Source organism: Pseudorca crassidens, chromosome 3 (assembly GCF_039906515.1).
Source record: "Pseudorca crassidens isolate mPseCra1 chromosome 3, mPseCra1.hap1, whole genome shotgun sequence".
Lineage (NCBI taxonomy): Eukaryota > Metazoa > Chordata > Mammalia > Artiodactyla > Delphinidae > Pseudorca > Pseudorca crassidens.
Genome location: NC_090298.1, coordinates 5,592,868 through 5,608,482, shown reverse-complemented (window position 1 = coordinate 5,608,482; position 15,615 = coordinate 5,592,868). Strand labels below are relative to the sequence as shown.

Genomic DNA, 15,615 nt, shown 5'->3' with positions numbered 1-15,615 from the left:
CAGGGGGGCAGGATATCAGGTGTCTTTTCCCCTTTCTTCATTACATTTTTTTCTTTATTGTTGCAATTATTTACCATAAGTATCTGTAATTTGAATACTCGGGGAAAAAAAGTTATTTTCATCATGGGTCAAGCTACTCTTTCCAAGTACTGCCCGCTGTGCTTCAGCCTTACCGGCGTCATCTCCTCTAACTAACCTCATGTAGCTGTCGGGTCTCATTATCCTGATTTTATGGAAGGGCTCAGAGGCTCGGGAACTTGCCTAGGGCCAGTGAAGGCAGAGCCGGATCCCACAGGTCCCCATCGCGGGCTCTTTGTGGCTCTCAGAGCACGCGTGCGAGTCCCGAGGACCAACACCAGACGTGCCCCGCTCACCTGGGCCGTTTAGGGCTACTGGGGCCAGGCTGAGCCGACGTCCGCCTCGCCCCACGCTCAAACCCCGCCTCCAATCCAGGCCCCGCCCCAGACACCGCCTCAGGGTCCACACCACGCCCCGGTGGCCCGCCCCGCCCCGCGCCGCCCCGCGTCGCCCCGCCCCACCATCCAGGCCCCCCCCACTCCCCGCCCCCAGAGGAAACGGAAGTGGTGACGGGCCCCGGCGGAAGCCAGAGGCGCCGGGGCAGGAGCTAGCCCGCGGCGGTGCCGACGGTTGGGCGATGGCCGAGAAGTTCGACCACCTGGAGGAGCACCTGGAGAAGTTTGTGGAGAACATCCGGCAGCTCGGCATCATCGTCAGCGACTTCCAGCCCAGCAGCCAGGCCGGGCTCAACCAGAAGCTGTGAGTGGCGGCCGAGTCCGCCGGCGTGTCCCCGGCGCCAGCGGGGTGGCGTCTGTCTGCCTGGAAGCCGGGATGGGGAGCCTGGAGCCGGCTGAGAGCCGCCTCCTCTCCCCGCCTTGCTCGGGGCCGGGCCCTCCCGGGCCCTCCCGGTCCAGGCTGTGCGCAGGCGGGCTGGCCTCTGCCGCCTGTTGCAGGCCCGCCTCCTTCCCGCTTTGCCGCGCTGGGACCTTGTCTTGGGGCCGCGTTTGGACGTTATCAGTCTCTGTTTCTGGGGCTATCAGGGGGAGGCGTGCTTCTGAATCTGAGTCTTGCCCTACGCACGTAGGACTCTCTCCCCTTCGGCCGGGGGTTACGCCCCTGCCCCCCGAAGGGAGGCGGGCTTCACGCGGCAGTGCGGTGAAATGGGCCCCGGGAAGGTGAGGGCTCAGAAACCGCTTGATGCCTAGGCCCGAAGGGAGGAATCGGATGATGGTGGGCGGTGGTGGGTTGCGACGGGCCACAGAACGTTTATGAAGTGATTTTTGGGGCAGCAGCCTTGTGCTGGCCGGGTGAACAAAAGGCAGATACAAATCGGATGCTCCGGAGAAGGGCTCACAGCTGTACGGAGGGCACAAGCACCAACCTGTTTGCAAGCCCGCCTTGCGTACCCGGTGCTGCGGGACCAGCCGGCTGATCTAGGAAGGCTCCCGCGGGGAGCTGAAGTTAGACTAGGCAGCCGCGGCTTGCTTTCCCTCAGGCTTTGAGGATGGATGCTTGAACTGGAGTCGCCCACCGCGGGCGTTGTCTGACACCGCACACAAAATCCCCGCCACCTCAGGATGAATGTTTTTGAGAGAAGGCTCGTATTTTTCATCAGATTCTCAAAGGCTCCTGCCCTTATTCCTATTGGTTCTTGCCCCCCAGTATTGGCAATTCCTTGTTTAAAAAGACGATCAGGAGATAGATGAGCATATGATAGAACGCCAAAGCTTTACGGAATTCTGTAGCTAACCAAAGAGCTGAGAGCCACATGTAACCTGTGCTTGTGCAAGGAACACGCGTGTGGATCCCTGGTCGGCCAGATGTGGGTGGTGCTCAGTGCCGTCGTCCCAATTAACCTAACGTCCCATTTTTGCTTTTTCCCTCAGGAATTTTATTGTTACTGGCTTACAGGATATCGATAAATGCAGACAGCAACTTCATGATATTACTGTCCCTTTAGAAGTTTTTGAGTAAGTAGCGTTCTTGATATTCTAATTATTGTTTAGTTTTGCTGTAATCATTTCCTCAACTACCAGTATATAAGTGTCTGCTATGTGGCAGGCATGGTCTGGGTGCTTCGTATATGTTAGGGAAGAAAACAGACAAAAATCCCCGCCATCATGGAGCTTATGTTCTAATGGGATTAAACCATTAAAAAAAAAAAAAAAAAAATCTCAGGGACTTACCTGGTGGCGCAGTGGCTGAGAATCCACCTGCCAAGGCAGGGGACATGGGTTCGAGCCCTGGTCCGGGAAGATACCACATGCCGCCGAGCAACCTAAGCCTGTGTGCCACAACTACTGAGCCTGCGCTGTAGAGCCCGTGAGCCACAACTGCTGAGCCTGCGTTCTAGAGCCCGTGCGCCACAACTACTGAGCCTGTGCTCTAGAGCCCACATGCCACAACTACTGAGCCAACATGCCTAGAGCCCATGCTCCGCAACGAGAGAAGCCACCGCCATGAGAACCCCGAGCACCGCAACGAAGAGTAACCCACGCTCGCCGCAACTAGAGAAAGCCCGCGCGCAGCAACGAAGACCCAATGCAGCCAAAAATAAATAAATTAATTTAAAAAAAACAACTCAGTATTGTATTGTTTAGAAAAAGTTACATGTGAATAAAGGCTTTTTAAATATGTGAAGAACATCCTAGGCTCTTAAAATCTTGCTTATATAAAAGGACAACCACATGAATTCCTTTTTTTTCTTGAGAATGAAAAAGTCTTATGCAGCTATGTTATAAATTAAAAAAAATTAAAGCCAGAAACAACCCGAGAAGTACGAATTTGGTCTGGTATCCCCCAGACTGCCCTGGCAGTGCTGGTTTTAGGAGATGATAATATCTACTGTGTTGAAAAAAAAAGTTCTTAGGCCAGGTATGTTGGTAGGTCTTTTTACCGTTTTCTGTGAGAGAGTTACCTGCACCTGGGTACAGTCCTGGCCTAGAGATGCTTCTAGGAAATAAACTCTTTAGGTTTTATCCATCCAGGTTGTATCACACTGATTTCACAGGTGAAAGAACCAGTAAGTAACCGTAGTGGCTGTTTAGCTAGTCAGTGTCAGAGCTGAGACTAAAATTCTGGACTTTTTAAAAAAAATTTTATTGAAGTATAGTTGATTTACAGTGTTGTGTTAATTTCTGCTGTACGGCAAAGTGATTCGGCTATACATATATATATTCTTTTCCATTATGGTTTATCACAGGATATTGAATATAGTTCCCTGTGCTACACAGTAGGACCTTGTTGGTCCATCCTATATTAGCGTCTGCTAACCCCAAACTCTCACTCCATCCCTCTCCCACCCCCCTTCCCCTTGGCAACCAAAATCTGTTCTCTATGTCTGTGAGTCTGTTTCTGTTTCATAGATATGTTCATTTGTGTCGTGTTTTAGATTCCACATATAAGTGATAGCTTGTGATATTCGTCTTTCTGACTTCACTTAGTATGACAGTCTGTAGGTCCATCCATGTTGCTGTAAATGGCATTATTTCATTCTTTTTTATGGCTGAGTAATATTCCATTGTGTATATATACACACACCACATCTTCTTTATCCATTCATCTGTGGATGGACACTTAGGTTGTTTCCGTGTCTTGGCTATTGTAAATAGTGTTGCTGTGAACATAGGGGTGCGTGTATCTTTTTGAATTATAGTTTTGTCTGTGTATATGCCCAGGAGTGGGATTGCTGGATCATATGACAGCTCTAATTTTAGTTTCAAATCCTGGACTTGTGTTGACGAGGGCCAATTCTCTGGGCCAAGCAGCCTCCCTCCCGGAGCTGGCTTGGAACAGCAAGAGTATTCTGGGGCTTTTTGCAGTAAAACTGCAAATGTAAATCACTAGAGTTCCTTGAACAGTAAAAGGAAAAGTTACCTTTTTACATCCCCAAAGGTCAGAGATGAAAGTCCCAGTTACAGCACAGCTCGGCAGCTGGCCACCAAGTCAGGACACACAGGCTGCAGTTTTCCCAGCCTCAGCTCTGTCCTCACCTGCTGGCCGAGGTGTCACATGTTCCCAGGTGGGAGCGAAGGTCTGTCTTGTGCGTGTGTTGCAGCTCTAGACTCCTGCTCGTGAAGTGTGGCAAGGTGGAGGCTGATTTCCTCTCCTTAAGTGTCCTCATTAGAGCCATTCTGGTCACGAGTGTGTGGGATGAGTATATTGACAGATGCCAAGGAACTACTCCTGGCTTCTGAAGTGGAGCAAATGAGAGGAAGACAGATGGGGAAGACCGCTGAAGAGGCGGGGGCAGTGAGGCCTCGGCCAGCACAGCCGGAGCCGGTGGGTGCAGGAACAGCGGAGACCCACGTGGGGACTTGGGATGGGGTGGCCTCTCAGCGCCCAGCAAGCAGCAGATCTGAGCTGTCGGTCAGATCTGGCTTACATCTGTCTACATCAGCCTGTGCCGATGTAGAAGGGTCTCCAGGCCTGTTCTCAGGCACGCCGACTGCATCTGGAGCAGAGACACCAACGTAAACCTCGGCCCTTCTGCCGGGTGCTTGGGGTTGGCGAGTTGGCAGAAGTGGGAGTCAACCCTCGAGTCTTCAAAGAAGAGCCCGATCCAAATGACATCACTGTCAAAAGGGGTTGTTTATTTAGGACATTTGGGCCTGTTGAGGTTTTCTCCCCCCCAGAAATGGATGGATTTTGCTTAGGATTTAACCAGAATGTTGCTTTTTTCATTCCATCGTTTCAAATACATCACAATAAAATGGGATTTCTGGAACTTTTGATTTATTAGTATTTCTCTATCTGTCATAATTAAAAGCCAGTTTTTATGCCATTAACAGCAGCCTGTGTTTAATCTGAAGTGATAATTTTTTTTAACTGAAGCATAAAATGCATAAATCAGACTTAGTGTAGTGGTGGTGGTTTTTGTTTCTTTGTAATGAGTAATTCAGTTTAGCTGGGGGATGTGAAGGTCTTCAAGGTGCAGAAGTAGGCAGGTGGCCTTCCGCAGGTAAAATGTGTATATTCTTCTGGGCGGTACACTTAATGAAATCTTTGGGATGAGGAAGACATTTTGGGGACACATGTTGAAAATTTCACAGAACAGTTTTATGCTGCTAAGAAATAATTGGAGAGAATCTGTCTCTGTTAAGTTTAAGTTCCTTAGGTATTTTTAGGAAAGTAGTGTATCATTCCCCCCTCTCTCCAGTCGGTAAACTAATCTCAGGACAGGCGAAGCCAGCGCTCTCGTGCTCGCTGCTCTCCCCTCACCGATCCTGCAGCCCCGAGGCGGCTCTCCAGAGCACGGGGTGGGCCTGCTGGGTTGCATCTCGGTGGGCTCCCTGTACTGCTCAGCCCGGAAGCTCTGGCCCACGCTTAGTTCTCTCTTGTCAAGAGCTGCCTGACCTTACAGGTTGTTGTGAGGATAAAAAGGTGTGGTTGGCCATGAAACCTTTCGAAAAACACAAGTGCTAAACATGTGAACTGGTGTGACTGTGAAGCTTGCTTGGTTTATAAGTGATCGTTAACTTGATTTCATGAGTCATTCATATTATTAGAAGTAATATAAGTGCAAGTCATCTATACTTGTATAACTGAAGGAATCCTAATTCACCTGGTTCCTGGACACAGCTTCTAAACAGGGCCATGTGAGGTTACAGATCGCTACCTTTGTTTTTTCCCCATAAGAAAACCGTGAGAGGAGGTATCAGCCATGAATGTTAATTGACGTGTTTCATGTTTCCAGATACATAGATCAAGGTCGAAATCCCCAACTCTATACCAAAGAGTGCCTGGAGAGGGCTCTGGCTAAAAATGAACAAGTTAAAGGCAAGATTGACACAATGAAGGTAAGGTTCTTGTCAACAGAAGATAATGTCAGAACATCAAGGAGTGCTCACAGAGCAAATTTGGCTCATAAGACTTTGTAAAACTTCAGCTACCTGACAACATTACACAGCTGAGATTTCTGAAATGCGTAATAGGTAATAAAATTAAACAGTAGCAAGCCGTGTGGGAGCATAATAAACGTAGCGACGTGGCTAGCCTCCCTTTTACGGAAGTCTGGGTTAATTTTTGTGGTGTTAGTTGTTGTTGGCTAACGTGCTTGTTTCTGTTTTTACGATTTAGTATCTCCAGGTTGCCCTTTGGTGCTTTCTGAGTCCTTCTGTTCGGCCTTTTTCTGTAACTGTGGGTCTTTGGTTTAGAGGATTGCCGAATCTTCCTTGACTTCTCTTTCTCTGGTGGTCGTCTCCAGCTTCAGACTCCAGACCCCTTTGTACCGTATACCCTATTCTCCAGAGACCCTGCTCTTTGTATTTCTTGGTTTTGATGGGATCGAGAAAACTGCATCTTGAACATGGTATATGGAGTGTTTTCTTACCTACGTTGACTCTCGTGTGGCCGGGGGCGGGGTGTGTGTGTGTGTGGGGGGGTTTCCTTTAGGTGGGCGGTGCTACCCCTTCCTGTTGGCCTCATACAGCGAGCCCTCCTGCCTCTCCCCCTGCCGCCAGCAGCGCTGGCCTCATTTGCGTTTCTGGAATTCACCAGCCCGGCTCCTTGTCTCCTTCCTGTCCATTCCCCTGCCGTCTCCTCTGCTGGGACTCCTGCACGTCCTCTGCCCACTGCCTGTGCTCCCTGGTCAGCGTGTCACCTCCTCCGAGAGGCCTTGCGGACCAGCCTTGGCTGATAAGGATCGGCCCTTCTGTCTCTGTCCTGTGTCCCCTGCTGCAGCCTAAGCTCCAGCATGCAAGGGGCACGAGTGTTGTGTTCCCTCTGCTGCCCGGGGGCACAGGTGCCTGCTCGGTGTCTGCTGTTCGTGGGGACGGCCACGCGGAGGGCGTGCTGGCGAGGCGAGGGGCCGGCACGGAGGTGGTGGCGGGACTGCCGTGACAGGCCCGTCTCCCGCTGCCTGGACTGCAGGGATCTGTGCTGATCCCAGGTGGCCTGCCCTGGAGGTGGCTTTGCTGTGAGGGTTAGTGTGGTGCCCCCGGCCTCATTTCTGCTTTGCCAGCTTGGGATTGAGTTGCTCTTGAACGGAGCATCACCTCTGGGGCACGATAGCGCTTTGGTGGAGAGCCAGCTGGGGTCCTTTGGGCCAGTCTGCGGGCAAGCCGGATGGTCCAGCTCAGGGGACGACAGGCAGAAAGAGCCCCGCCCTTCCCCTTAAGAACAGGGCCGCGGCCGCAGGGCGATGTGCTCCCGGCTGCCCGCGCTCCTGTTCGCCTCCCTGCCTCTGCGCCTTGAGATGGCCTGTCGGCGGTGACACTAGCGACCGTGCTGTTTGTTCAGTTTGCACCCCTTTCTGTTGCCTCTTGGTGTCATTTCCTCTCATGAGATTGTGAACGTCTCACAGTGCAGTTTGTATGCCTGGTGGGTCGAGTGATTAAAGTTGCATGAGTTCTGTCTTAAATGCTTTCTGTAGGGTTGGCATGTAGCCTCCTTTAAGGATGTGTTCCTGACCTACGTAAGGACCATCTCTCTGTTTATATCCACGGTGCTGCCTTTCTGTACAGCTTATAAGAAAGGGTTTTGAGATGCTGGCAGATATTTAGCTGCTTTTAAGATTGGATTAAAACAAACGTTATGCTGATACGAAGGCTCAAGGAGCGTGGTATTTGGAGAAGACAGGTTTCTAGGTGCTCTGAAAGCTTTGATCGAGAGCTGTTTGCACACAATGGGTTTGATGTGGTTTGAATTAATAATTGCTTAATTATTACGTGAAGACTCCTGTTACACTTGCTCTAATCATTTCCACCTGAGTGGCTGGCTCCGTGCGAGAGGGCTCCTTGTCATTTGAGGCAGGAGGGAAGAAGTAGTCTTTGAATGAACATTCCTCTTTCAGGTAGTTCTCCATGTACCTGATGTACTTGCAGCATAGTTGCAAGCAGTTTCCTGCTGCGGTTTGGCAGGTGTGGCGTCCAGGGAGATGAGCAGACAGTGCAGGGAAAGCCCAGTTTCTCTTTTGAGTTTGAGGCTCTGGTGGGGCGTCGTCTTTAACTTGGGTGATGGGTCACATGCAAAAATATCTTGACCGTGTATATTTTTCTTCTTAGAAATTTAAAAGCCTGTTGATTCAAGAACTCTCTAAAGTATTTCCTGAGGACATGGCCAAGTACCGGAGCGTCCGGGGGGAAGACCATCCTCCTTCCTAACTCCCTCCTCCGTCTGTCTGAAGGTCCTCCCAGCCCTGCATGAGTGGCCGTGACCTTCAGGCAGCCTTGACTGAGCGGCAGCGATGCTGTTTCCTGGGCCCATCCTCCCGCCACCTTGTCCTCGTCCTGGCCTCTGGGGACGGCAGGGCCTGGAGGGCGTGCGGGGCTGTGCCGCCAGCTGCCCCCTCTCCCTGACGTGCTCTGTTTGGTCCTCTAGCTCTCAGGGGACTGGTGATCACACAACTTTGAGTGCGATGTGTATGATTCTCCGTGGCCAAATAGTCTTGGAAATATTAAATATGATGGGTAAAGTAAAAGTTTAAAAAGATTCTACCTAATAGTTTTCTTTTAATATACTCTTTCTGTTCTTTTTCTTTCTTTCTTTCTTTTATGGTGTCAAAGAAAGCTAAACAAAAAAAACAGAAGGAAAACTTGGTTTAATATAAGTACTTTAAATTCGTTTTGTATTTATATTTTTAAGTATAGTGCATAAAGAATGTGTTCAATGGAACTGTGTTTCCATAGATTTCAGTTCGTCTAATATAATAAAGTCTTTAAGTACTTATAAGACTTGTTCCATGTAATCATTTCTGTAACGTTTTCATAGTATAGTATCTTGTATCTCGTAAACAATTGTCACTTCCCTAAAGTGTGAGGGATATTGGTGAAGTTTGTTCTGCAGGCATTTAGGCAGGAAAAGCCAAAGTGAAATGCAGGATTCTGATTTCCCCGCGGCCTCTTTCACAGAGGACATTGCGGGTGTATTGACACAGTTCAGGAATGCACCCCCAGCCCGTCCCGGGGCCCTGTGTGTCTGCCTGAGGGGGCTGCCAGATGGCGGGGACAGCTGCGCCTTCGGAGTCTGCAGGGCTGGGCGGGCCTTGGGAGGTTGCGTGGCTGGTGAACTTGGGCAGTGCTGTCGCCGCACCTGCGGGCTGACTTTGAGCCGCAGGCCCCAGTGTGGTGTTTCTCGAGGGTCACTGCAGACCACGGCATCAGAGTGACCTGGACTCGTTCATCGGAAAGGTGGGTCCAATTCAGACCTGTTGGGTAGAGGCTTTGGGCTGGGGCCCGGGAACCCGTGTTGTTGGTTTCCTGGCCCCAGTGATTCTGGACCCCTTAGAGCCAAGATCCACAGTTAGGGACTTGAGTCTCATCGGTGTGTGACAGTGGGCATGGTGCGGGCTCTGCTGACTGGCCTGTGTCCGGTGAGGCCGCGGGCGTGGCCGAGTGAAGTGAGGGTCAGAGCCCAGCTCGCAGCGTTCTCTGCTGACCCCTTCCCAGGGACGGGGGCTCATGTGTGCCCTTGCTTCCCAAGGGAGTCTTATATTTGCTAGGAGTTGGGGGCCAGGCCCCTTAGGAAGTTGCTACCTTGTCAGTAGTTCCGCTCTCTCCAAAACACCACCAGAAAAGGATTCCCATCCCGGGCGCGGTTTCCTCTAGATGAGGGCTGCCCCAGCCAGTAGATCCTGGACCCGGAGGTTCCTCTCCTGCGTTGGCTTTCCCGCTTCTGACCGCCCTGTTAGCAGCTGCATGTGGGTGGTAGGGGGCCGGGCTCAAAGCCCTTCCTAACCCCTGTGCCCATGGGACAACTCAGTTGGTCCTCCCCCCAGTCCCCGGAGCTGCAAGAATTGTTACCGTATGACAGAGCCAGAAGTCACAGCTGATGTGCAGGGAGCAGCACGTTACATGCAGCCCGACTGTTCAGAGTGTGTTCTGACCCACTCCATCCCATTGACTCAGTAGAAGACATCCTTTGCAGTTCCAGCAGTGACCCGATTACTCCAGACCATTCCTTGTCCTCTGTCTTAAAACATCGTGCGTGACCCAGACGTGGGCCTTCTCCCCAGCCTTCTCGGAGGGTGTATTTCCATTCCCTCTGCCTGGGTGCCTGGTGGGTCCACAGGTGTCTGTAATTCCCCTCTGGTTTCTGAAACTGGCAGGATGTAGCTGGCAAAGGGCAGCTGTTGTGCACATCCGGGCCTTGAGAATCAGGCAGTTTCCAGCTATTTCTCAGCCTTGAGCAGAACGGCTGCCGTCGATGAGTGGGGGTGCTGATCAAGTAGCCAGTGACGATACAAAGCCCCCCAGCCTGGGGGCCTGCTGAGCCAGGCCCCGCAGGGGCCGGGATTGCCGGAGCCAGTCACTCTGGAATGTCCCTCTGTCTTTTCAGTACAAGTTAGGGTGTGTTGGGGGGAAGCCTTGGGACTCGTCAACAGCCCTTCAGCGCATTTGACGTTGCCTCTGCAGTGGAGCCCCCAAAAGATGCTGGGACGTCACGGTACGTTCCCCTAAGTTCAGGGGTTGGTCTCCGTTTTGCACCGGACCTGGCATTAGTATTCATTGCAAGTGCCAACCACTTTCAAGTCCTCTTAGGTGACTGAGCACTCCCCGCTCAGAACGGACATTGTGACTCACGTGAAAGGCCTGCAGGCGGCCTTCTTGCAGACTCACGGTGAAGGTGGCGTGTTGAGCGTAACTGCCCACGGCCTTTAGGTTTCACTGGAAGGTCCAAGGCCGCATCCTAGACTCAGACTGTGCACACTTGACCTCACTGCCCCTTCCCTTGGCCCTTTGACCCCTCCTCTCAAGGGCCTCATTTCAGTTAAAAAGCAATGATTGTTGGAGTCATCCTGGTGCAATAGCAACCATTTTGATGGGCTGCTTCTCTTTACCTCACCCCTGCTCATCCATGACGCCTAGTTAGTTGCAAATTCCTCCTCCAATTTTGAAGTCACCCCTGCCTGCACTTCCCCCAAACACTGATCAACCAACCAACCAACCTGAAAGCCCAGTGATTTTCAACGCGCAGCTACATCACTGTGGCACCAAGAGGTGGGTCCTGGGGCCTGAGCTTTAAAAGTCACTATTCTCGTTACCGCTGCCCCTGCGGTTAAGAAAATGGAAAAGCAAATACTAAGCCCTGCCTTTATGCAGAAGTAGGATGCCCTTCATCTTTTTGGGTGTACGATCATGTGTTCATTACGGAAAACTCCGAAAAATATAGCTAAGAGAGGCACACATACTGCCGTCCTTATTGTTAATATTGTGCCTTTTATCCATCCAGACATTTTTCTACAAACACAAGACACACAAATGAATAGCTAGATGTGAAATTATTCCTGTACACATGAGTTAGTAACGTACTTTTTTTTTTTTCCAAAGAGTGTACCACGAACATCTAGGCCAGTCAGTGAACTTCCTACATAATAATTTTTAACACTTAGTGTTCCATTAATGTGTAATGTTGTCACTTATGTAGCAGTATGGGTTAAGCACGCTACACACGTTGCTACACAACGTGCTACACACGTTGCCTCAGTCGCCATAGGAAGTCTGTGGGGTAGTTTACAGATGAGAAAGCTGAGGCACAGAGAGGTTGGGTGGCCTGCTCAGGCCACCCAGCTAACAAGGGTGGAGCGGGGCTTACACCTGATTTCTGGAAGTCTGAAATCAAGGTGTAGGCAGGGCCATGCTCTCTGCCAGGGCTCCAGGGCAGGATCCTTCCTGCCTCTTCCAGCTTCTGGAGGCTCCAGCTGTGCCTGGGCTGAAGGCAGCTTCACCCTGGTCTCTGCGTCAGTCATCATGTGGCTGTTTTCTCTGTGTCTCTTGTAATGACATTTATCATTGGACTTAAGGCCACCTGGAAAATCCAGGTTGGTCTCGTCTCATGATTCTTAACTACATCTGCAAGGACTCTTTTTCCAAATAACGTCGAATTTGCAGAGTCTGAGAAACAGATCTTTGGAATCCACTGTTTTGCACCCACTACTCTGCCCTATTAGGCAGGTCTGGCCATCGAGGCCCTGGCCTTGTTGACTCAGGGACTGCCATGTCCATTCTTCCCGATCTGTCCAGGGCCCAGCTGCCACCTCCTGTAAACGTCTGGTTCCTTCTTCCCAGTGGAGGCCGGTCATGAATTGAGAGTCGAAGATCCAGGGCTGGCGAAAACACTAAAATCATGTGCGTCCACGTAGAGACAGAAGCAGCATTTGTCTTCTTCCTTGTCATAAGATCCTTTTCTGCTTTTTGAAAGGAAAAAGTTAAATTTTATAAAAAAGGAAAAAGTAGCCAAGCCTTTTGGCTTGGCAGTAAGGAAGAAATATGGTGGGTGACGGTGGAAGTTACAAACCCGAGAAAGTAGGATGCCTTGCAGATGGCCTTGACACACACAGGCACACACAGATGGGAGTGCCTTGTGTGCATGACAAAGGTGTGGGAGCTGCAGAGGTGAGGGGTCTGAGGGAGAGGTTCTTGAAGGGCATCCACGGTCTCTGTGGCCGCGTCGGCACTGGAAGATGCTCACATAGTTCCCCAAGAGAGGAAGGGTGACAGGTGACCCCTGAAGGGACCAAATCTGCACTTCCTCATCCGACAGGGGGCTTCTTACCCCGGTTTGGCGGCTTCTGAGCTGTGAGTGCGGGTTCTCCCTATAGCTCATCACACGTAAGCTCTGGCTAGTCATCCACAGGAACACTTTAAAAAATCAACCATTTTAAAAGAATTGTTTTTTTGGGTAAGTGTGCTGTGAACACCAAGAAAGTCCATGCACACGTCCATTTAATTTTGAAACAAGTTGGCCTTGCAGGAGGAGGCCGGTTGGGATTCAAGGGCCGCCCCTAGCTGCAGTGTTTATTTCACACAAGACCCCGTGCTTTACGCCTGTGTCTACACCTGCTGATCGGGTCCTTCCCGATGGGTGACTGAGGGGAACACTGCTCTGTGAGCTGTTCAGGTCATCACAACACAGGGAGAAGGCGGCCATCGGCGGGCCAGAAAGAGTTTCGTCCAGAACAAGCTGCACACAGGCACCCTGATCTTGGCCGTCCAGCCTCCAGAGCCGTGAGGAATAAAGTCTGTTGTTTAAGCCGCTCCTTCTGCGGTGCCTGGTCACGGCTGCCGGGAACAGACTAAGACGTGGTTGCTCTCGACAGTGCTCAGGGCTTTTCAGGCACTCAGTCAATCAGTTGTGATCAGTCAGTAAAGGGTCACTCACTTTTATTATTTCTCTCTTAATTTTGCTGAGTCTGATTGCTCGTCTTGGCTCCCAGAGCAAATGTCAAATTTTTTTGCCACCAAACACTCGGCCTAAGCAGGATGCTTAGTGCTGGTTGGGGTGGGAGGGTGGTGATGACGAGAAGGCTGGTGATATTAAGACATCACCCTGCTTAGACAGGCTTCAAGCAGCCCGTGCCTGGGTCATTTGTTACTCTCTTTTAAATTGTTCCTGCCAAGACACAAAATCCAAGACAAGAGGGAGACAGACTGGCCTGGCCTTGAAGTGGGCGCAGACCGTGGGGCTCACAAGAGCAGTCTTCCCATCCTTTTTGATGGTGGAGACACTAGGATAATGAGGCAGAAGTGGGGACAGCCTTGCTCGGCAGCAGAGCAAGCACAAGCTGAGGAGACAAGGGATGCGCTGGTGGAATATTTATTCCTCGCCTTATTTATAGCATCGTCTGGTTCAGAATCAGAAATCGGCAAAGCCGCAGATTGGTGGGTCTGCCCTTGCTCACAGCTGGGGTTCTGAGGGTGCTCAGGCTTTCTGCACACGCCTCTTTGTTTTCTCTAGCATCCTGGCCCCTGTTCTGCTCTGGACTTTATCAGTTTTCTGTCTGCTCCTGCGATCGGCTCCTTGGGCTTCTGTGACCGAGTTACATTCTGCAAGACCTTTTGCTGCCTAACGATTAAGGGACTCGTGTGCGAGACAAGCAAGATTGTTAAATCTCTTCCAGGGGAACTTTTCCACTTTTTCATTTTTGTTGTGGAATGGTAGCCCCAACTGGGCTGGGATTTTTCACAATGATCCAGAAGCATTGATTTTTTTCCCACTATCTTTGACATGTCAAAGGCTTTTAGGGGTGAGAAATAACATGATAATATCAACACTGATTTAAAATTTAAAAACAATTTTATATACCTATCTCACTTAATAATTTAAATATACATCAAAACTAATAATGCATATGTATGTAATTTTATTACATTCATCTTATTATAACTTTATTTTATTACAATCTTTATTGGCCTTTATCTACTGTTTCATGTAGGTTGGCTGCAAATTAGGGATGTTTCAAATAACAGTGAGTTAAAAAAGATAGGTGTTATTTTTTTCTCCTGTGACAAGCAATTCCAAGTTTTCTGCCCAGAATAGCTGTAGCTGTTTACAAGCATCAACCAGGACCCACACTGATCTGCCTCTTTCCTCTGCCATTTTTAGCACATGGCTTTGTCTTCACGTCACAAGGTGGCTGCTGAAACTCTGGGTATCATGTCTGCATTCCAGGCAGAGTAAACATAAAAGAGGAAGGACAAAGCGTGATGGGCCAAAGGATTTCTCCTGTGGCGGCTTTGCCATTTTATTCTAGAAGGGCTGTATCCCTCAGGGACTTCTGCCCACACCTCACTGGCTGGAATAGTGTCTCATGGCTGTCCCTAACAGCCAAGGTGGCAGGTGATCTGCATCTTAGCTTACATAGCCTTTAGAGCAGAGGCAGGCAAGTAGGGAGGTAACTGGAACTGGGAGTCAGATAACCTACAGGACCCGCTCTGACACTTTCAGAGCAAAGGGCGACCTGGATCCCCATATACTGGGTGCTAATGTTGATCCTTTCCTGCAGAAACTTACTTTGTAGGGGTAACTTGAGACTACAACTTTAAATTTCGTATAAGTAAATTTGGATCCCAGACACAGCGCTGTGAGTGTTTTTAAGCTGAGTTCATTTGGCGAGCACGTGGGGACTTTCACATTAAGAGCCCCAAGGTGTGAGGTATCAAGCAGCATTACATCCCACCGTCTAGACAGAGTTTGGAACAAGGAGGATCAGGGCTCGGACTTCCATGGGGTCACTCTGGGCACTGGGGGGACAATATCCATGATAAATTTTCAAGAGCAGAGTTGGAGTCCATGGCTCATCTCTCCTTGCGTCCCGGAGCTGCAGGTGAGCGGCCTGGCGCATGCCTTGCCCCAGGCCCGTGCCACGGCCTCCCCCTGCTGGTTTCGCCTTCGCCCTGCCTGTGTAGTGCCAAACCAGTGGTCCAGATGCTGCTGCAGCCAAGAGGTGTGAGATGGCTAGAAAGGCAGGAAGGCTGTCCATCCTGGTCCTCTGAGGTGGGGTGATTCCTGAGTCCGGAGCTGCAAGAACCTGTGAAGCACAGTGGTTCTAAAATGCTTCCTGCAGCGTGTGGGTAGCCGGGTAAGGGGAGCCAGAGGACTGGGGAGCCAGGAGCACATCGGTCCTTGTCTTCCTGTGCTGGTTGCAATACCAGCATCAACTTCTTTAGAGCATCATGCCCAGTTTATTCTCAGCTTCTCTTCTTTTCTGCTTCATCTGTGACCATCTCTCCCTCCTTTCCAAGCCCTCCTGCCTTTTCCCTTCCCAAGGCTGCGGGAGTGATGGGTGCACAGACAGTTCCAGGGTCCTCAGCCCTCTTGCCTCCCCTCGTTCTATTTCTTCCAGCCCCTTCCTCCCACTTTTCCTTTTGAAAATGCCCT

General features: G+C 50.6%; 1 protein-coding gene across 1 annotated transcript; it reads left to right on the top strand.

The window, feature by feature from the left end:
* The first annotated feature begins 579 nt into the window (after positions 1-579).
* Positions 580-8,688, top strand: MED10 (mediator complex subunit 10). Its single transcript, XM_067730347.1, has 4 exons — positions 580-777; positions 1,905-1,988; positions 5,714-5,816; positions 8,022-8,688. The coding sequence occupies exons 1-4, from the start codon at positions 656-658 to the stop codon at positions 8,118-8,120; spliced, it is 408 nt and encodes a 135-aa protein (XP_067586448.1). The 5' UTR covers positions 580-655; the 3' UTR covers positions 8,121-8,688.
* Positions 8,689-15,615: the final 6,927 nt, after the last annotated feature.